The sequence below is a fragment of the Lissotriton helveticus genome, chromosome 3_1 (genome assembly GCF_964261635.1).
Source record: "Lissotriton helveticus chromosome 3_1, aLisHel1.1, whole genome shotgun sequence".
Lineage (NCBI taxonomy): Eukaryota > Metazoa > Chordata > Amphibia > Caudata > Salamandridae > Lissotriton > Lissotriton helveticus.
The window spans coordinates 783,307,932-783,331,234 of NC_136061.1; the positions used below are offsets into that span (position 1 = coordinate 783,307,932).

The 23,303-nt window shown below is 45.5% G+C and overlaps 1 protein-coding gene across 2 annotated transcripts in view; it reads right to left on the minus strand.

The window, feature by feature from the left end:
• The window catches only part of PSMA1 (proteasome 20S subunit alpha 1), a 143,120-nt gene extending 136,152 nt beyond the window's left edge, over positions 1-6,968 (minus strand). Inside the window, exon 1 of one of the 2 annotated variants that reach the window (XM_078681017.1) lies at positions 6,844-6,968. In XM_078681017.1, coding sequence (XP_078537143.1) covers positions 6,844-6,846 — 3 coding nt within the window. In that variant the 5' untranslated portion in view covers positions 6,847-6,968. Of the gene's footprint in view, positions 1-3,528; positions 3,630-6,843 lie in introns of those variants that run through there. The other variant, XM_078681016.1, reaches the window with a different exon arrangement.
• Positions 6,969-23,303: the final 16,335 nt, after the last annotated feature.

The following is a 23,303-nucleotide window of genomic DNA, read 5'->3' on the forward strand; positions in this document are numbered from 1 at the left end:
TCCTTATTGTTGCGTTTAGTTTGGGGTGACAAGACTCCATGTGTGTCTTGGCGTGTCTTGACGCTCCCTTATGAGAGGGGTGGCATTGGGGTTCCCAATATTTTTCTTTATTTTTTGGTCGCACAGTGTTCCTATGCCTATTCTTGGTTCCACCCGGATGCCAGGATTTTATATTTAAAACCTGAGGCCGACCTGGTGTTGCCTGTTCCGCTTAACGCCGTTCTCCCCAGGGGTATTCCTCGTGACCCGCAGGATATACACACAGTTTCATCCACCTGCTGGGCTTGGGAAAGACTGCGCAGGCTGCTTCAAGTGGACAGATTATATTCCCCCGCCCTCCCTTTGCCCAATGCCCACTGGCTTCCCATTACCGGCGAACCCGTGGTCCAACGTACACTGTCCAAATATCAAGTCCACACAATGGGTGACCTGTTCCCGGAGGGGCATGCCTTCTCCATAACTGAAGACCAACGTTTTGTCGACCGTACCTTTATGGACTCTTTCATTTTGACTAGACTCCGGTCCTTGCTACGCGCAGAGTTCCCCTCATTCCCAATTCCTCCCGATGACATTGCACCTCTCACATTTATCATACAGAACCGGTCCGGGGCACACATGGCCTCTAAGCTGTACAAATTGTGTTTGGACTTGCTTCCTTTTTCGGATTCCAAGGTACGCGCTGCGTGGGAATTGGACCTGGGTTACCCAATGACGGACGATCAATGGGTGTGGGGCTAAGAGAGATGTGTACATCAATAGCAGACACAAACTCATACACTTCAAGTTTTTGAGACGACTGTATCACACTCCTGCCCTCTCCCATAAGATCGACCCTTGCAGGCCTCATTGCTGTCCTAAGTGCAGGGCTCCACAGGCTGATTTTTCCCACCTTGCTTGGACATGCCCTCTTTTGCATGATTTCTGGGTCCAGGCGCATCGCATTTTTGGCGATATACTGGGCATTGTATAAATTCCCATCCCAGAGATTGCCCTACTGGGCTATGTCGCTAATTTTCCTCGCCCGGTCCGTAAACTAGCTGCCCTCGGATTTCTGTTGGCAAAGCGCGAAGTTGCATTGCTTTGGTGCTCTAGACGCGCTCCAAGTTCACGATCTTGGCTTAGAAGCATGGCTTTCTGCAATGTTAACTGCGTAGAATATTCTACACAGATCCCACTTGCATCACATCCGGTTGACATTTGGGGCCCATATCGTTCGTACATTGCTAGGATTACTGAGGAACAACAATCTCAGTTGATGTGCTCCATTGTCCTGGAGGGGGTTGGGTAGTCTTACAAATACGGATGTGTTGGTGGTGCTCGTATTATTCCCCTTGCTTTAATCCCACTTGAGGTGTCTTCCAGGGCCATTTAATGCTTAGATGTTGCACGCTGATCAACGCTCTATGTGGATACAGCTTTCAGTTTTTATGTGTTGTTCACTACCCTGGAATGCACTGTATATGGATACATGTGATGCGTGATTTGTAACGTTATTTGAACATAACCAGGGATCATACTATTATTATACTTTTATTGTATGATATGCGCTGCTCTCACTCTTCCACATGTTTGTTCATTGGGCATGTTTATCTTATCCCTGCATCAATTATATATTTGCTGGAACTGTTGTATTTTCTTTTCTCATTTTGAAAATGATAAATAAAGTTTTGTAAAAAAAATATATATATATATATATAGATTACAAAAAACATTTTGAGGAAAAATAGGTACAAAAATACAGGTAGAAATGTCTAAAACAAAAATGCTACATAAATGGGAGCTTTGAATACATTGGGGGTTATCAATATCTGGGTGGAACGAGGACCAGCTTGAGATGTAGCCAAGTGGAATAGATGACAGATGTGGAGACTCAATGAGATGAAGATGCGTCTGACAGTTTTGATTTTATTGAAGAAGAATTAGTTAAGGGAAACAGATTTTCCAAATGAGTGAGGTTCCGATTCAAAAAGATTGGAGGTCTATGGTGTCAAGTGATATCTTGTTTAGGTATAATCCGCTGTAGAGATATCAAATCCTAGCCTCAAGCACACGCTTTATAAAGTGTTTATAGTACACAAAAGTGTGTTCAAAATCACAATCAGTATTCCAAAGTTGTTTGTAATTGTTCGTCCTGCCAATCACTTCTTTCTAGTCACAAAGCCAAGATTACACATTCTAAATGCTTTACACATTGGAAAGGTGCAGAATCGGAAGTTGATCTCCAGATTAATGAGACCGTTGCGGCACAACACAAAGTGATTACTGAACAGCGTTTGGATTTATGACACTTGAGGACATAGAGGAATAGGACTGAAAGGAGTACAATATTGATTTGATCCGGGACGGAAGTAAAACCGTCAATACGAAGAGGATACTCACAGCCCTGAGGAGGTTGTGGGGTTATATCCTATAATGACGAAGCACGATGGCTTTGTGGCTAGAAAGAAAGACGTGGTCGACAGGCCGAACAATTAAAAACAACTTTGTAATACGAATTGTGAGTTTGAACATACTTTTTTGTACTATAAACACTTTATAAAGCGTGTGCTTGAGGTTAGGATTTGGCACTGACAATGATCTCTTGATCACGTGGTTGGGAAGTGAGAGCACCGCAACCGTATTCATATTGCGTCAGATACTGTGTGCAATAACTAACTGAGCGCCTAGTCCTTATTTGATCACCCACATGAGACAAAACAGCTGTAGCGATGTATTGGTTTTCTGCACAGACAGCAGATACGATTTTTAGATAAAAGATTGCTGTCGCTTGCATAGTTTTCTGTAAAGAAAGCATAACATTTTTATGATGTGGATATCAACTAAAACAATTGCAGAAACACGTGGATGTTTGCTACTTCTACGGCTTTCTGTAATTTATAAAGAACTATCCAATACAAACAAAATAGGGGAAATATAGATGTTAAAGTTAATATGTAGCTTACTCAGTAATCAAACATTCAGGGAATAAATCTTTTTGCACAAGTAAAACCACATTCCACAAACTGCAGAAATGAATTAGCACTTGTAAAAAAGAAAAAAACTACCAGTGTATGTAGCTTAAACTTATTTGCACAAACAACTTTGAGAATTCTTGCCACCTACTACAAAGTGCTTCATGACTAGGTATATTAGAGCCAAATCACATTCAGTACTTGTATTCTAGTAATACTAGAAAGGGGTATACTAGTATACTAGAAAGGGAAGTACTTTTTCTCTCTAAAGATCATCTTACAGAAGCAAGAAGTCTTCTGTGGATAACATACTCCTAAGAATGTGTAAAGCACTATTTTATTAATTGTCCAGCGACTACAATAGTTCTTGTGCGCTTTTAGCTACATGTTTGGTACATGGCATGACACTTGAAGGGTTACAAAGTAGATTTGGGTGGGAGAGAGAAGAGAGTCAAAAATATGTCCTCCGTTTTCTCATGTACAACAGCGAAGCTCATCTTTACCCTCACCAGAAAGGGTAATCATTTCCAAGTGCATTCTTTATCATAAATCCAGCATGTGCTGGATCACAACTCACTTCTGATAGGTCTAAGAAGGCCTGGGGTGTATTCCCCAAGAAAGCAATTCCTGAATCCTCCCCTGTTCTCTTTGGGGTCATCCTTGGCTGAAAACCCAAGAGTGGCGGCAGGCCTAGGAATGAGCATACGAAACAATGAACATGGATGAGGAGAAAGGTAGGGCTAGGGTCAACCGGACTAGCACTTGAGAGAAAGGGAGCCTCAGATAGACTGGGGTGAGGGAGGCATAGGGTGAAGCATCTAAGACAGCAGGATGGGACACTGAAAGAAGAACATAAGAGGAGGGTGGGCATCGGGGCACAAGACTGCAATAGAAAAAAACACTTGGATGGCAGAAAAGGCTGACCGATGCTTTCAATCTGCCCATCAAAATGCAGCACACCTGAATCATACAACCACAAACTTAACTGTAAACTCTAGTACTGGCTGCAGAAGTATGTATTTAACACAGTACAAATTAAGAAATCATTAAGCACTTTATTTCAAACACGCTTCTAAAAGAGATACCAGCATGCAGTAAAACCACTTCTTTGAGCTAGACTGCTGCATCTTTTTGCCTCTCTCAAGCTGTTCTCAATTAAAATGCCCAAGTTTGGGCAGCAAGGGGGTACCAATATTTAATTCATATGTCACTGCAGGGATGGTTAGTGCAAGAACTAGGGGGCGATCGAGACTGATCCCCGAACCAACCGCTATAACTGAATAGGATCCAAGCTGGTCCGAGTGAAATATGCTTAATGTGTTCCAGTGTAAATTGCTGACACAGGATAGGTTGAGCAGGACATGCACTGTCTGCTTTCCATCTAGTGTAGGGGTCTCTAACCTTTTCAGTAATAAGGGTTACTTATGTTCAATGAAAATCATTTCGAACTACTAATAGTACTGGTGTTGTAATAATGTCCAACTAAAACCAGATTATGTTTGTGGCCACCTTATGCAAGTCTACCAGCAGGGATCCATTCAATGCATCAGGAAGGTTAGCCAGCAGAAATGTAAAAAAGGCTCTCTCACTTTGGAATGTCTTTACATAGTTAATACATAACAGTCATATTGCAAAGCTCGTGGCACAAAGAAAATTGTTAATATGGAAATCGATGCATTCAGCAATGAAAAGGAAATCTTGCTTTGATTAACAGACTCGCCTATTGTGAACTGAACATCAACCTCTACTCACAAATATGTAGTCAAGCAGGCCCTGGGACCAAGGCCCTGGATTGCTGATTGATAGGTCACAGGTGGGAGGGTGTGTAGCTGGCAGACCTTTGCTCTGGAAGTAAACTCTTGATTAATCCAATGGATAGGCGCTGCAAATTACAAGGGTCGAGGGAGTTTGCCCCACATGGCTGGAGGGGTACGCGAGCCCCTAAAACACCATAAAAAGCCAGATGCCACACGATTTAGGAACACATAGCCAATCAGGACTTAGCAGTGGCCATGCACTCCCCATGCCGGACATATGGACAGGTTATCTACTGACCACATTGTGTGCACACAAGGTCGAGACCCAACTGTGGTAAACATTAGACAATTAATTGACTCCAAAGGCAGCAACCAACATTCCTGAACCTATATGGTATGCCACAAACTTTTATAACCCATCATGTTTTGTATATAAGGACACATACTGATTGTAAATTGAGACAGTCCTCAGACAGTTCCTGTTTTGCCAAATGCCTCCTGTATTCTATTATTTAAGGGATTTCGAACTCAAGAAACAAAATAGTAACAAGTCCTAGCAATAACTCATTATTTATCACTTAAATATCAGCTTTAAAAAAAGGGAAATTCAACCATTGCTCTTCAAACATCAGTTTTTAAGTTTTGAATATACACACATTTTCGTCTCAAAAACACAGACTAAAATTTTTTGATACAGGTATTCATTCAACGTAGCAAAAGCTTGTACTTGAGCAAGTTGAGTTTCACACAAGACAGCTAGTTATAGGTAGCCAGAGAGCTACCAGCAGCTCCCAATCTACTTGTAGGGAGAAACCTGGTTTAAAGCAACAACCTGTAGGAGGTCAGGAGGGGGGTATTTTTACTCACAACACAAAGCCCACACTTAAAGGCCCACCAGTCATACTTTTATTGCAGTCACATCCTGGCTGGGATCTATCCTAAGCCAAATAACACTGAGATACCAACACAATGAAGGGGGTGGGCGGTATTCCGGATCATTTAACAAGTGTTAAAAAAACAAAATTTGCAGGCAGGTTTTTCCTTTGTTAAACCCTTTCATGTAAGAAATGTATCTGTTTGTATCAGTAATCACATTAATAATGAAGTGAATAACACTTACTAGTGTGTTTTTTATAGCTACTCATCCCAATGTATGGTGCCAGAGAGCTTTACATCACACACACACACAATAAATACCAGTAGGTACTATATGATAAAGAGTGATTGGTCTGGAAAAACAAAGTCAGGATTTCAAACTTAACACAGTGGCTGTCTGCACTAAAAAGAGTTTATCACTACCAAAACGATCCCTTTTTACAACCTTAGAATAACAAAAGATTGAGGTAAAAAACAATAAGGTAGTAAACCTTAACCTTGTAGTTTGCATGCAACTGTGGTGTCTATTCATATCTCAATGTGTGATAGTAGGAGGATTGTAGTTTAAGAATAGCAAATGACTAAGATATCTGTAACAAAAGCTGTAACCCACTGAGCTACCTACATAAAATAAAAATCATATCTCCTTGTTACACATTGTGCTACGCAGGAGGCACATTAAACCTCTATACTACTTTATAACGATTCAAAACTGTGGAAACCCAGATCTCTTAACTCCATCCCTAGTTACCAATTTCTTTGCAGCAGAGTATGAAAAACAATAATGTGTACGTTGACTGTAGGAAGCCACTCGACTGTCTCCAGTGATTCCAACCCCTTTCAGCTGTCACACCTTAATCTCCGGTTTATGGTATCTCGGAGTACATTTTTTTCAGTTCACTGGACTAGGGATGGTAAATATTAAAGTGCAAAACTAAACTGCACAGCGACCCAAGAACCGCAGTCTGAGATGTTATCTTGGCTCTATGTGTTCCCCTGTGTCTGGCCACTAGAGTCGCACGGAAAGCAGACCACCCATCCCCGTACTGCTCTTTGTGTGCAAATCCATGGCCGCCGGTACACCGTGAGTCAGCAGCTACCAGTAGCATCACAGGAGAGACGTAAAGCTTTTACCAGAGACACATTATACACTGCCAAGAACTTCCGAGCATCCGGCCGGTGTGAGAGTCCACCGCTACCGCTGTAAGGGTCTTATAACACAGCTCCCTATTCCGATTTTCAACTGGGTTAACGCTTACCATGTTGCCGATCACTCGTGTAGAGACCTACGGATACTGTCTGCGGAAGCGACCGGCCTCGGAACAGGAAACTGCAGCGTGGCGACGACATTGTCACGTGACCAGCACGTACATTCCCTAAGCGCAAGCGCAGTCGGTTGCTGTTGTGGCTGTTGTGTTAGCTTGTACTTCTGCTCAAATTAATTGGGAACACCGAAAAAGACTAGAGAGAGTGAAAGCTAGGTCGAGCACACGTAGTACTTGACGGATGACCAAAGCTTAAACAGAGCCGTAAAAGAAATGCCTCGTCAATTTTATAGCATCTACGTGATTTTGGTAAATGTGGCTTGTGGCTTATGTAAAAAAAAAATACCAGCCATACATGCTAACATTTTAGAGAAGGCAAGTGGGAGGTCAAAAAAAATATTGTAGGGGGAAATATATTTTCTCACGTATTTTTATTTAAGTAGAGGTAATCTTCCTGAATCGGGATAAATGGTATGTCTGGAGACAATCAGTATTTCATTTTTGGCAGTTGTAGAATCTGATATATTTTTGTTCATAATGTGAATGTAAATATGTTATATGTATTGTTATGTTATTCCATGTTTATTTCCACCACGTTGGTGAGCACGTGGAACCTTGTGCTCACTGTGAAATGTTCATGGTTTTGGCAGTTGGGGAACCAGACGGTTGGGAATTCATTTAATTTCATAAGGCTTTATTCGGAACAGAAAAAACAAGTCCATAAAAGCACAGCATAAAAGGGATTACAATATAAAACAGTTGGGAATTCATTCTACGTGCAACTGAGGTGGTGAATAAACCTGCCTACACTCTTCGCGTGTCCTGCAGTTCCTACATGGGAAATTTGGCGACGAGGATGGTGAAATCTTGTGGTATTGACTACTAGTAGTAAACTGGTATGGTTGCTTATGCATTTCTGACTGTGTGACAGCGTTTCAAGTAGACTGCGCAGCGGATCCTTCCTGCAAGTCGCATTCTGAAGACCGAATGAGGAGTCTGCCTTAGCTTCAGTTTTCCTGCCCTCGGCTGAATGTTTCGTGGTGTGGGCAGTCCTGCTGAAATAGTGCCAACCCCGCAGTGGGATGCGTCTTGTTTTTGATGGAGCACGATTTTTTAAAATAAATGAAATCCACTCTATTGCATGCTTTTTAATACATTGCGCAGAATTTCTAACAACACAAAAGTGCATAACACATGAAACGTGCACAAGGCACAATAGTTTGATTTTCTTATTCAAAATAATGAGAATAATGCTAACTGAATGTTATTTTGTCTTCCTAACTGCAGAAAATAGATAAAAGAAAAAGCTTTATTCTTCGGGAAAGTAGTGTAGGCTTTTTAGAAATTATTCCCTGTTTTGTTAAAATAATGTAGGCCTCAAAATTGTTAGAGATGTGCTTTCCGTGCTCCTGTCCTTCAAATGTTACAAATGCTTCCTTAGAGTACAGATATTTAGCCTGTTTCTAAAAGTCTTTTAGAGTTCTTTCCTGTCTAAGAGAGGGTTGTAGATGGCATCATGAATGTAACTATTTCTAGATTAAATACATTTGTAACCAGGTTCTTTTCCTCTTCCTCTCTTGGAAGTTATACAATATTTAGACAAAGGGTGTTTGGAAAACAGTAGTAAAGTCACTGTCAGTAGATTGTCATGCCATCGTAAATAACCAATAGAGAGGCTTGCTGAAGAAAGAGAATGCAACATTTTTTATTTTTATTATTTATTTTTTTAAAGACCTTTATTGTACACTTCTGGAATAACACAGCTTTTGGCCTACAACCCCTGAGGCCGGCCGCATCGTTTACAGTTGCATCTCGACGTTATATTGTTAACACAGCCCATTAGCCGACATCCCCGGGGTCCGGCGGCGTTTCAAGGAAAGGTGTACATAAGTTACTCAATGTGCATATCGGACCATCCAAAGGCCTATATTTTTCTCAGTTCAGTCTGGCTATTTCTCATTGTATAATTATATAAAACTCGTAACGAACAAACACGTCAACATTCAACACAACACTAGTTCCATCAGGCGTATGAGTAGATCCACGCTTGGGATCAGAGTTTACCCGTATTGTATTGAGTGTGATGTCTCACCACGCACTTTAACTTGGTCCAAAGATATTCTTATCATTCCCACTCCCCCTCCACCTCCTCATCAGAGCTGGTACCATCGTCTTCCGGTAGTGGATCACATAGTTCACCCCTGTATGATTTCCATAAGGACCAAACCTTGTTCCATTTACGTGGGCATGTCCTATTTACATATACAGTCCGCTCCGTAAACATTAACAAGTCCATGTTCCTGCACCACTGTGCCACCGTGGGCAGCTCTGGGGATCCCCATTTTTGCGCTATGTCTCGTTTCGCCACCATGATGGCTAAAGTACCCCATATCAGCCCGTATCTGGACAGATCATTCGGTTCCCAGATGTTTAATAGGCATTTCCGTGGTTCAGGAGTCAACGACACCCCCAGTGTTTGCGACATTGTGCGCATCACCTGACGCCAGTAGGCGGTGATTAGTGGACAATCCCAAAGGGTATGAAATAGTGTACCTTCCTCCCCACAACCCCGAAGACAGTAGGGGTGTGGAGCTCTTTGTAGTTTATGTAGTGTGGTTCTCGTATAGTATATACGGTGTAGGATTTTTAGTTGGACTAGCTTGAGCTTGGCCGAGATTCCCACCTCTCTTGGGGATGCCAGCGCCTCGTTCCACTCCGTGTCATCCATGTCCCCTAGTTCATCCACCCATTTTTCGCGCAGTTTCAGTGTAGGGTCCGGTTGGTTGTTCAGCAGTTTTTTATAGGTAAGGGAGGTGGCACTGCGTTGCTTATAATCCGTGAGCAATCTATCCTCCAGTGGGGAGTATTCCGGGACCTCACTGTCCAGTGGGATCGCCTGCAGTAATGCGTGTCTTATCTGTACATATCTATAGGTTTCGTTGGGGCCTAAATCATACTGTTGCTGAAGAAGGGAGAACGGAACCACCGTTCCCTTATTCCATAGGTCTCCTACCGTAGATATGCCAATGTTGTCCCATTGTGTAAACCCTTTACTCTTCTTCAACTGTCCCAATGCCTTAGTGTCCCAGAGCGGAGTAAGCTTAGTGATGGTACCCTTCCACTCCAGCTTAGCCTGCGCCGCATGCCACAGCATGGCTGTGTGTTTGGTGGGTCCTAACAGTCGAGCCGCCCGACCACTGTCATAGAGCACCGAAAGCATACGGTCTGTGCCTAGCTGAGCCCTATCCGCCCTGTACGCCGGGTCATCTCGAGGCGCATGAATCCACTGGTTGATGATTTTAAGTTGGGCAGCCCAGTAGTATAATTGCAAATTTAGCAGAGAAATCCCCCCCTCGTACCAACTCCTGGTCAGTTTGACATGGGCGATACGCGCCGGTTTGTTGCTCCAGAGCAAGTTGGATACCAAGGCTGTTACCTGTCGGAAATAACTCGGCGGGACAGGGTAGGGTGAGTTTTCCAGTGCATACAGGAACCTCGGGAGTGCCATCATTTTATAAAGTGCCGCTCTACCAAGGAGCGTCAATGGCAGCGATGCCCAGTGTTTGACGTCAGTTCGGAGCCGGGTCTTGGGTGGAGTCAAGTTTTTATCGAAAAAATCTGCTTGATTGTCAGTTACGTGAATACCAAGGTATTTAAAGTATGATGTGGTCAGTTGCAGCGGGTATTGTACGCCGAGCTGCGGCGCGGGCCCCCTAAGTACGTAAAGGATAGACTTTGACCAATTAAGAGTATAGCCCGAGGACGTCCCATAGTCGTCACATAAGGTCAGTAGGGCTGGTACACTTCTTTCTGGGTCCGTCAGGTATACCAACATATCGTCGGCATATAAGGACACACGGTCCTCCCATCCCTCCCTCCAGCTAATACCTCTTAATAACGGTGTATTCCTGATCAGCATCGCCAGTGGTTCTAAGACCAGGGCAAACAATAAGGGGGAGAGGGGACAGCCCTGTCGGGTCCCTCTTGCCAGGTGAATCGTACGTGAGATGTGACCGTTGGCTGTAATGTGTGCGACCGGATTTGCGTATAGGAGACATACCCAAGCTATGAACCTGGGGCCAAAGCCCATACGTGTCAGGACTGCAAAGAGGTGCCCCCATTCAACCATATCAAACGCCATCTTGGCGTCTAATGAGAGGATCACAGCTGGTTCCGCTAGTGACGGAGCCCGTGCCGTTACCACATGCACTCCCCTGAGGTTGAGAGCAGTGCTCCGGTTCGGCATGAAGCCTGATTGGTCGGGGTGTATCAATAGTGTGAGATGGGACATCAATGTCGTGGCTAGCAACTTCGCAAGAATTTTGGCTTCAGCATTAAGGAGAGAGATCGGGCGGTACGACGTGCATGCCGAAGGCGGCTTGCCAGATTTCAGGATTGCCACTATGGTGGCTGTCCGTTGGTCTATAGGGGGTTCTGCCTTCTCCCGGCTCTCTGTGTACATATCTAGCAGGGGCGTGCTAAGCGTGTCCGACATGAGTTTGTACCACTCTTTGGGAATCCCATTCGGGCCCGCCGCTTTCCCTGACTGCATTGCGTGGATTGCTAATTGTATTTCCTCAACAGAGAGGTCGGCTTCCAAGTCCTGAACCGCTTCTGGTGTAAGTGTTTGGATCTCTATGTGTTGTAAAGAATGCAAGGCTGCATGTTCTGTGATCTCCCGAACTGGGGTGTACACTTCCTCGAAGTGATCTGCCAGTGTATTTACAATCTCTTCAGGGTGCGTTTGTAGTCGACCTGTACTGGTGTGTAGCTGTTGAATGCCTCTTTTGCTCCCACCTTTCTTGTCTAACCAGGCTAACATCTTCCCTGCCTTATCGCCCACCTCGTACACCCTATGGGCCGTAGCCGAGATATTATCCAGTACTTGCAGTCTGAGATGTTCCCTATATCGCTGCTGGAATAAATGTAAAGTGTGTCTATCGTGGGATCTGCCGCCTGAGCTACAGTGGCTGTATGTAAGGCGCGTTCCAACTCCACAAGTTCCTGACTCTGCGCTTTCTTATGCCCCGCAATGGACGTGATGGCCTGTCCACGAAGGACTGTTTTATGTGCCTCCCATAGGGTCGAGGGGGAGGGCACTGAACCTTTATTTTCGGCAAAATACAACTTAGTTGCTTTCTTCAGATCTTTTCTGATGCTTGGGATTTTCAAAAAGTTAGGGTATATGGGGTATATCCTCCTGTGAGTCTTTTCCCGACAGAGTAACGTCAACACTATCGGGGAATGGTCAGAAATTCCCCTGGGCAGTATCTCGATGGTGTCGATGTCCTGCATTCCATCTCCCAACCCCAAGAAATAGTCAATTCGAGATAGGCTGTTGTATACGGTCGAGTGGTAGGTGTATTGCCTCGTGTTCGGATGTCTGTGGCGCCAGAGATCTATCAAGCCCATGGCCTCCAGGAAACCGTGTAGGTTGGTGGGACCGGGTGCGTGTGTCCTGACTGGGAATTTATCCAAGGTTGGATCCAGCACTGCGTTAAAATCCCCACCGAGGAGTGTCTCTCCCGCCGGCAGATTGTGCAGGAATTCTCCCAGTGCCGGCAGGGCCACCGTGAGGAGTGCTGGTGGGACGTAAATTGATACAATGTTTAGAAGCCGACCCTCCCACTGCCCATGCACTGCAGCAAAGCGGCCCTGATCATCCACCGTGTGGCGCAAGAGAATGAATGGAGAGGTCTTCTTCAAAAAGATACCTGTTCCCCTAGAACCAGAAGTATATTCTGAGTGAGCCACCATCTTGTAGCCTCTGCGGTCTTGTGCCTGACATGCTCTACCTGTGACGTGCGTATCCTGTAGTAAAACCAAATGTGGGTTTTGGCGTTTGAGTGCCTGCATCACTAATCCTCTCTTAATTTTGTCGCCCAGTCCCCGTACGTTCCAGGTCAATATCTTTAGGGGTGGGACCACTGTCTGTTGCAATGCGCCGCTAGAAGCGGTCTCCTGCGAGTGTTGTGACATATTGAGGTGTACTATATGTGGGCCTCCGTGTCTCTCCCAACCGTGCTGTGGGCCCAGCGTCCCAGTAAGTGGTGTGTGTGTGTTTCTGTTCATGTCGTGTCTTTTCGTGCAAAACTTTAATTAAAACAGTTGAAATCTCCCTTCCCACCCCCCTCCCTGCCTCCCTGCTGCACGTACATAGAACCGCCTGCCTCCCCAACTTAGCAGAGTGCATAAACCCATCCCAACCCATTGTACTTGTTTGTGGGGGTAAGTAGTTCCGTGATGGCAGCGACCCCATCTGCCCTCTTCCGCTTCTCCCAGATTGGAGTTCAAGGGCAGCACGTGTACCATGTTAGACTACTGTCACCAGAGCTACATTAGCCGGGCCCTCATGGCTCGATCCGTTGTTCTTCTTCCTCCGGGCCCGTCTCTGAGACAATGTCTTGACTTCGCCCGGGCGATGTCTGTGGACTCGTTCGGACCTCTGTTCGTTGGTCGCGCTGACCTCTGCCCGTGCACCGAGGGGCTTCCACTCGCCGCCAGCCGTCCAGCCATTCTCGTGCCGCTTCAGTTGTGTCGAAGAACCATACTTTGTGATTGTCAACCACTCGTAATTTAGCCGGGAAGAGCAAGGAATAGGGAAATTCCTTCGCCCGCAAGGCCTTTTTAACGTCTGTAAAGGTCTTTCGACGCCGGGCCATTTCGGCCGTGTAGTCTGGAAAAAAGGCAATTGTGGAGTTTTGTATTTTGATAGGCGGTGAAATCCTTGCTGTCTGGAGTATGGCGTCCCTGTCGCGGAAGTTAAAGAGTCTGGCCAGTACTGGCCGCGATGGTGCCCCCGGTTTCGGTACTCCACCGGGGAGCCTATGCGCCCTTTCGATGGAAAAGAAGTGGGAAAGACCTTTTGGTTACAATTTAGTCTTGATTAGGTCTTCGACATAGAGATCCATTGTTCGCTTGCCTTCTGACTCTGGTATTCCTAGGATCCGTACGTTGTTACGTCGCGAACGTCCTTCCTGGTCGTCCAGCCTTTCCTGGAGTTTCTTGGTGACTGTTTCCATACGTTCCATTGCCTGTTGTAATTCGGAGGTGTCCACCACCAGGGACTTTGTGACCACTTCTACCTGTGCCACCCGTTCCGTCATTTTGTGCAAGTCCGCCCTCAGCAGGCCAACGTCCGTAGAGATGGATCCCACCGTCGTCTGTACACTGGATAACATTTTCATTAGATCTTCTAACATCACCTTCTTGGCGCCGTCTCCCTCCGGGCCCTTGCCCGTGGAAGTGCGTCCATCTGGTTGTTGCGCGGTGCCCTTATCATATCCATATTTTTCGAGCCTCGTCTGCGCCGCGTTGTTCCTTGGACCCCTTCCCGCCATGGCTCTTCCCTTTGCCGTGTCGCTGGGCGTGGGCGGTCGTGTGGCAGTATTCAATTATTTCAGGCGTCTCGGGGCTCAAGGCAGCACGAATGGTGTCCTGACGGACAAGGAGAGGCCTGTTTGGGCGCGGGAGACAAAATGCCGTCGTGCCTCGGAGCTCCCGCGTCACTGCGGATTGTGCTGCTGTGGTGGCGCGTCTAATCAAATTCCTCACATACAGGTGCTACCGCGGTATCGCCCCTTGCTGCACCGGAAATCGGCAGACATTTTATGGACCAATCGCTATGTAGCCCGTCAGGTGTGGCGGCTCTCCTTTACTCTTACACATATGCCCCAACAGTTTACTTTTTATTTTTATTTTTTTTTTGGTTTTGGGCGCTACCGGCTCGCACTGGTGCCCGCAAAAGTCTCTGCTCGCCCTTCAGTGGGTCGGTCCCCCTACCAGGCGCCACCCCGTGCTGCCGTTATGTGAAGTGAGTCAAGGAGTCTAGTGTGGACTGTCAAGTATCTGCCAACAAGCACTTCTCACGTGGCCCCTTATCTCTCCGGGCCTTTCATGTGCACCTCGTAGGTTCCAGCGTCTTGTCGAATAAAGGCGCTCCAGGGGGCTGGGGGGGCGGGAATGAGCGCGGGTAGCAACGTGCGCTCAAAGACGGCTAAAATGCCTCCTTACCCCCAGCCTGGAAGTCGCGCTGCAATTTTGCAGTTGTCGGGGCCCTTCACACTGCCCCTCCGGTGTTGAATGCGTTCGCGGGGATAGTAGGTGAAAATGCCGCTTTCGGGGTGCTGGGTCAGTTGTGGCTTTTATGCCCCTCCGCCGCTTGTGCAAACCTTTCCGCGGCTCGTTCTTTTTTGCCGCGACTTGCGGCGAGCGTCTCCGTCCCGTGGACACTTCCGGTCGGGCAGCGATACAGCGCAAACCTGGTGTAGCCAGGACGTGGAAAGGCCTGCACCTTCACCGTGATCCACGCTTGGTTTCCCGCGTCGGATCTGCTTCGGAGTGGTGGCAGACGGTGCCTCTCGGTTCCCCCCTCCTGGATCAGCTTCTTGAGGTACCATTTTGCCGGATCGTGGTCGGATTGATGCAATGGAGCCGCCTTGTTCACAGAGCTCCTAAGCTACGCCGCCATCTCGTCGGCTGCTAGCCACGCCCCCGAGAATGCAACATTTTAATGGAAAAAAGGAACTGCTATAAAGATTCCTGTGGTAAAGAGTTCCTCGTTGTCATGTAACGGCCTTCCGCCGTTCCGAGCGCCGCAAAAACACATGCAGGCGTCGGAAATCCTCACTTCCGGGCGGAGTGATGTCCCGGTCCAGTTCTCCGCCACCCCAAGCACTTCCGGGGGAAAACGCTTAAATGCGTGAAACTCCGCCGGCTCGGTGCTTCTGATACTTAGCTACCAGCGGACTGCAGAGGACTGTTCCGCTTCGCATCTTGACCCCTCTGAAGACCTCGCCTGAACTATGAGTCACGGTAACGCTGTCTGTGCACTTGCGCAGTTCGTGACAATTTCCTTTGCCGCTTTTGGCTTTTCTAGTGCTGTTTTCCCCGTGTGTATCTTATCGCGCAGGAGCGCTGCTGCAGTTACTTCTTTGCTGAGCGCAGGAGCGCTGTGAGCATTATATGTTGCGCAGGAGCGCTGTTTTAACATGTACTGGGCCGCGCTATAGCTCTTACCCTGGAGCCTTGGTATAGGGACACATCGTGCAGGAGCGCTAACTTCTTGGTTGTCATTTATCGCGCAGGAGCGCTGTTTCCTTGGTTGTTAATCATCGCGCAGGAGCGCTTCATCCTGGGTATTGCTGTCCACGCCGGATCGTTTGTACTTTGGTGTTTTTTTCTTGCTTTCCTCATTTCTCGCGCAGGAGCGCTTTCCTTTATGACATTGATGAAGCGTATGGGCGCTGCCTAGCTGGTCTTTCCTTCCTTGGTCCTACACACATAGAGCGCCTTGGTAAGTTCGGGGAACAGGGGCTCCTTCCTGCATGTGTTTTCGTGGATTACTCTGAAGCAGGAGTAGTGCCTTCTCCTAATTGGGTCCTTTCTTGTTCCCTCAGCCGTGCAAAGACCATACCCTACTCCACTTCCACCAAAGACCTCTCCAATCCTTATTTGGTCCCCATCCCTGGTTCCATCTCATCCTTGCCGGGTACCACTCCCCGCACGGGTCAGTTGGGTACAGGGGCGGTGGCTCCTGTCATCTCTGCGGAATTGCTTCACAAGCCCAGGTGAGTCTTGTGGGGCACCAACACTCTGCTCGTTCACAAGATTGGTGAACTGTCTCTGCGTTCGTGGTTTTGCTGAAGGGCGTGCTGATCCCTGATTTTCTGGCTGGTGTATCCTGCAATTCCTAAGAGACTTTCCTAGAGACTTTGCACATCATTGGCTGGTGATGCTCCTCTCGCTATACCCTAACAGCCATGGGGTTAGCTTTCCAGACTAATTGCACGCAGTGCATTAGTATTTCATTTTCCATAAGTGAACTGTGTTTCGCTGATGTTTTCTCTTTCTCACTTTTCTATACCTGATGTTCTGATGCTTTCATAAATGAACTGTTATTATTGTGAGACTAATCTGTATTTTTATGAACCGTGTATTGACATTCTAAATTGTATTTGTGCTTGACCATTCATATTATGAAATAACAAGAAAAACTAATGGAAAAGAATAGTGTTTGTCTTTATTACTAAGTTACAGAGTTATTTGGATATATTTATAATGACCAAAGTTTCGCATATTTCTTCATTGTTGGTCCTCGTATAGAAATAGCATTCCGTCTTACATTATTCCCTTTCCTTTTAGCTCTTCCAAAGATTCATCTGACAACCTTTGATATTGCTATCTGAGTGATAATGACTTATGGGCCCGTCATTAGAGATACTCTTCTGATTATTGTATAGTGGTTGGTGTGGATAGGTAAGCTGACGAAAAATCCCCCAACGCTTCCACTGCATCAGTTTTTGGTAGCAGAGGAAGGTTAGTTTAGACTAAAATACTGGGTAAAGAAGACACAGAGTTTAAAGACAGGACAGATTTAAATAGTTTATGATATATGTGAGTTTGTACCTTTATGTTAAGTTGAGATTTGTTGAATCTTAATGGAATTAGCGGGTCCGTCATAGGCCTGGGATAAGCCTAAGGGCTGTCTTAGTGTGGCATACACTAAGTGTTATGTGCATTGTCTGCTGTTGATGAGGTACTAGGCGGTCGTCGAACTGAAATTTACTGCACAGGGAACTTTTGTTGAATGAAGTAGTGGAGGTTTATTTGGGTCGCAACTGGGGAAGTCCCAAGAACTATCCACTTGTAAGAGAGCATAATGTGGCTGGTCGAGGTTTTGCTGGAGTGTAGAAATATCTTAGGGTACTTGAAAATACTTTTTTATTGCTTTTAGTGGAGCAGATAAGCTGTGTTTATATAGTTCGTTATTGTTTGTCAAAAGACTTGAAAAGACATTGATGCTGATTTTGTAAAGGGAGGGTCAGTAGAAGGAGTGATACTGATGTAACAAAGAGCCGCGCTGGTATTGGACAATGGTGAGTGCACGTCACCAAAAGTGACGCGCTGCTATAGGTTAGTTGGTGTGAGTCGCGCTGACATTGGACAGCGTAAGTAACATAACACGAAAGGGAGTTTGTAGACTTAACCCCTTCGGTGCTCATGACGAACTGGACTCTTCATGGCACACCGTGGGTGTGTGCTCATAACGGGTCCAGCTCGTTGTAATGGCCTGAAAATTCTGCCAATAATCAGGACATGCAAGCTTGTCCCTCTTGGGACCCAAAAGATACAACACTCCACAATACTTACCCAAGAAAGGAACCACAACAATAAGTGCAATTCTATAGCTCTTGCCGAGAGGCTCGCACACAACAACAACCACAACAACAACAAAATATCACAAACCTCCTGGTGACAGGTGCTGTGCGGGAGGCTATTTGCCGCTCCTCTCGATTAACAGAATACTCACCCAGGTAGGACTACATATATCCAACGCATACCTCTCCTAACAAGGCTGGGGGTGAAAGAATTAGAATTTCGCTCCTTGCTGGGAGCCGGCCAACCTTACGTATCAACAATTACCCGTTAGAAGGGAACTTACCCATCCTTCCACAAGCATTTGGTCAAAAAGGGGCCCGTCCTCCCTCCACAAGGAACACAGACAATTAATCACATACTCTGGGGTTTCTTTTATTACATAATGGAAAAAATAGGTCACGGTAGGCCTTCTTCACATTAGCACCTAAGCAATTGCTAAACGCAATCAGTAAAACATATATAGAACATATATGTAGATAAATGTATTGGACCTGAAAATAGGAAAAGATAGGCAAGATCAGTAGGAATATAAGATTTAGTGGAACACATCCCGCTTCCACTTCGCCAGAGGGGAGCCCGTTTCTCCGGCCGAATTGGGAGACAGGGCGGTACTATTCGCTCCACCGTCACAGCTGCACGTCTTATCAGGTTTTGCTTCGCAGAATTCAGATGCAGCGAGTAATGGTCCACCTCCTGATATCACCAACACCCGATGGAGGAAATACAGGGTGTTTGAGGGATCAGGCGAGGGAAGGGAAAGGGAAGGAGCAGCGAGGGATACAGGACCTGAAACAACAAAAGACACAGATATAAACAGTGCATACAATATCTACTCTCCAATGATCTTGCTGGGTATACCTAGATAAATGTATATACCTTCACAACAAACATCGTCTCCTAGATTGCATAAGCTATTCCAGGCTCAAAAATGGTATGTATGCAGCATCTGTAAAAACAGAACTCTCATAGATTAATTTGTTTACTTTCCTATGAATACATCCATTCATTCAATATCTTATTACCCCTCTTTCACATACCAAGGTCCCTGAATAAGTCATCTCTACATCTGAACACCATGGGAGATGAGCTTACTGAGTAAAACAAATGGTTCTTCCCTCTGCTCCAAGGGTACGTAAGGATTGTTCCAGAAACAAAACAAATGGTACTAAAAGTTCTCCACTCAAGACAGACTCTGGAGAGCTATGACCTAGACAAAGGTTCACAGGATAACCAGTCTTTTCACAATACAGTATTACTCATTGAAGTTCACATGGCAATCCATATTGTCAAATAGTTGAAGAAAACATACACGGTAATGTGTGGTTATTAATCACCACTGCGCTCCGCTATGCAAACGCTCTGCACAATTACACGGTAGCGTGTGGCTAATAGCATACCACCACGCTCCGCTTTTGATACTTTCCAAAAGCACTACATACACGGTAACGTGTGGTTTGATTTGTTACCACTGCGCTCCGCTATGCAAAAAATCCAGCACGATAACCAAATACACGGTAACGAGTGGCAAATGAGTACCACAGCGCTCCGCTATTCTGAAAATCCATAAAATATCGGCATACACGGTAACGCGTGGAAATAGAAGCCCCACTGCGCTCATAATCACCACCAGATCTGAAACGGCGAGGCTACCAGAGACCACCGCTGCAGTCCGCTCAATGCTCCAAGTTAACCGGTAGTCTTCGGCAAGTTTGGACTAATCTGTTTACTTACAGGTCAGGCGATCTCTTGGAAACTCATCGCAGGAAATGAAACCTCCACCGGACCCACCGCGAGGGCGACTCACTCAGCCGAGCGAGGGCGGTGCACTCACAACCAGAATTACGCACAATGACGTCCGCGATATGGCGTCTAAAGTACTTCCTGCCCCCCCACTGCCTCATGGGATTTGTAGTTTTTTAGGGTAATGCAGGCGCCGCCACGGATGGATCCTGACACATCTGCCCTGTGGTGGACTTCCGGTGATCGGGACCCAGACACCCCATTTTGTACCAGTGGAGACGTAAGACGCGGCTCCTGTGAGCCACGTCCCCTTTTCCCATCAGATTCTGTACCACTCCGTACCAAGGCCACAGCTTTGGCTGGCCAGGCATCTGTTATGTCTTCCGAGCAGAGCGAGTACATTCCTCTGACAAGAACCAGTTTCTACCAGCATATGGAGTGCAGAAAACAAGTGAAAAGCATACCATAGCTTCTCACCTAGAAAGGCTCAGAAGATGGCAATAGCTTAGAAAATAGAGTCGCTTAAGCATAGGCCACTAGTCCCATAAATGAGCAAAATTAGTATGCAAGACGGCATAAGAGTATGCCAAAGCCAATAGGCAAGCACTGCCATGAAGCAAGATAAAGTCGGAAACAGAAAAGGCATAATCAAGCCCTACTTTGTAGCTTATTCATACTATTCAGGCCTACACATCACTATATTAGATCAAGATATACTGAGATGGTGATTGGCAACGGTCATAATCGGGCCATTCAACAATATAAATGGCACATTCATTACATCCCACCCATGACCATTGTCCAACACCGTTGAACGTATAGTTGCATCAAACAGTACGCAAATCATTGCTAGAATAGGAAACATAACTGACAGATCTAGTCAAGGAAGTACCAGGTCAGAACATACTCAAAAGATTAGGCACACATTGAATGCAACAACATATTGCAATTAGAAAACCAATGACCAATAGTGCACCTCCCAAAATAGAACGAAGTAAACCAAAATCAGGTAACGATCCAAAAACCAATCCCACCATCCTTGCTCCAAATTTTTTCGAACTTCGGAAGATAATTCATGTAAAGCATTAATGTTAGACTGGATAGATTTAGAGTGGTCAGAGAGACTAAAACAACATAAACCTTCGAAGTCAGAATACCCATGATTGTGTCTTAAAAGAAGATAATCGATAGCAGCTCTATTCTGCAATATGGCTCGTCGTTCACCCCGTGCATCAAGCAAAAATTCAGATAAAGCAATTGAAGTGTGGTTGATCGACTTAATCATAAGACAAGCCAGTCTACTAATAGCTCTAGAATTGTAAATTGACAATCCAGAAATGCCTACAACTGGGGCAGCTAAACTAATATATTCAGATTTAGAAAGCAAATGCAAGTTAGATTCGCAATGTTCATCTAACTGAGGAGTCTCACGTACAGTCCGGCTATGAATAGAAGGAGTCAAAGAAAACATCATCAAACTTAGTCTTGTTAAAGCACATGGTCCATCAGAAATGTTCGCTGGAATAAAGGACCATGATAGATTTCCACATGAAAATAGCCATCCGATTGGCAATAAAACATTTCTATAATGACTAATAGCAAGAACGATATTTTTGCAAAACATAGAATTATGGACTGAGGAACACATACTAAGTCTACGATTGAGGCACAACGTCTGTTCATGTTGAGAAAGGGTAGCAGCATTTTCCAGTTTAGTCTGTACACATTTGCCAATTAACTGTGGATCGCACGTAAAGTTATAACACACATCACCCTGAGTGATATTGTAAGTGTTAATCTCAAACATTTGTGACTCATTAGAGTCAGTCGTCTCCGGGCAAAATTTGCAAAACTCATACATCGATAGATGATGTCTAATATCATCAACACCAGTATTTTTGTCGATATGGGTAACGTTGAAGATGTTCATCAAAACAGCAGCAGGAGTCAGCACAGTTACCAAACAAGTGGAAACTATGTCAAGAATACTCCTCATGTTCGTCATGCAGAAATTGGAACGGTTTAGCACCTCGCGTGCAAGATTTTCCCAAACGTTCAGTTTGTCGGTCAAAATCAAATTCATTCTCCGCTGACGGTCGACCGTCTCGCCTTGGGATCCCTCCAGCCCTCCTTGGCCCCATGCGCACCATGCCGAAAGGAGTCCAGCGACCACTGCAGCAGTAATCCATACAATGATCTAAAGAAAGGAGTCAAAAACAGGTATTACTCATTCTCGAAGGTAACATTTATCCGCTTGGACGCAGTCCCATTTTTTCTGTCCAGGTTTCATGACCAGTATTATATTATCACTGCCCGTGGCGATTACTTCAGCCTGTTCAGGGGGTTGATTGGGTGACTGAACCCATACTCTGGCTCCTGCATTTTTATCAGTTGAGCCAAAACCTCCTTTTCCACGTACAGTTAGGAGGGTTGGGGCAGTCCCCTTTCTCACCACACCTCCCTAAACTGGCATTATAACAAATTGGGCAACTCGGTCTCCGGGCTGGATTGTTACATCCAGATCACCACTGTTCAACAGAATAATTTAGATTTCACCTTGGTAATCAGAATCAATTATGCCACCCAGTACCTGGATGCCTTTTAACGCTAAGCCAGAGTGTGGGGCAATCAAACCAAAGTGCCCTGTTGGTATTTGGACACCAATTCCAGTTTCAATGACAACAATATTTCTTTGTTTCAAAGTATGCTGCTTCAAAGTGTGTAAATCCAGACCAGCAGCTTCAGGAGTTGCTCTATGTGGAGCCAAGGCTCCGGGAGTCATTTCCCAATAGAAAATCGTAGCCACTGCCGTATGGGGCTGAACATTCACAGATGGAGTTAACATTCTTATTAGGGGCGTTTCAGCATTAGTTAAAGGACGATTATTCAAAATTTGTAAAGCATCAAATAAATTATCTCACCAGTTTTTCAAAGAACCATCAGAAAGTTTTTTCAATTGATCGTTCAAAAGACCATTCATGCGCTAAATTAAGCCTGCGGCTTGTGGGTAATAAGGAATATGGAAAATCCATTCAATATTATGTCGTACACAATACTCTTGTACCATCCTCCCTCTAAAATGTGAACCATTATCTGATTGAATCTGCAAAGGCATTCCATAGTATAAAATCTTCAAATCTAAAGTTTTAAGTGTATTCATCTGGGTAGCACGTTTGTATGGAGATGCAATCAAATATCCAGAATTGGTATCTACAATGGTGCATACGTAATGACAACCTCTACACATTGGTAAGGGACCTATGTAATCTATCTGCCAAATCTGTGCTGGCAACTTACCTCTATTTACCTGACCTCTCACTAGCTGCGGTATTACTCGACGTCGGGAATGTTGGCAAATGGGACACTGCAAAATAACCGTTTTAACCACATCATGGGGAAGGTGTATCCCTCTATCTGCTGCCCACCTGCTAGTGATTTTTTCCCCAAAATGTCCACACTTCTAATGTGCCCACCTCGCCAATCCAACCAGGTCAGAATTCTGCGCCTCCACCTCTGCCTCAGAGATTTTAGCATTTTTGTCAGCAGTGAGGTTA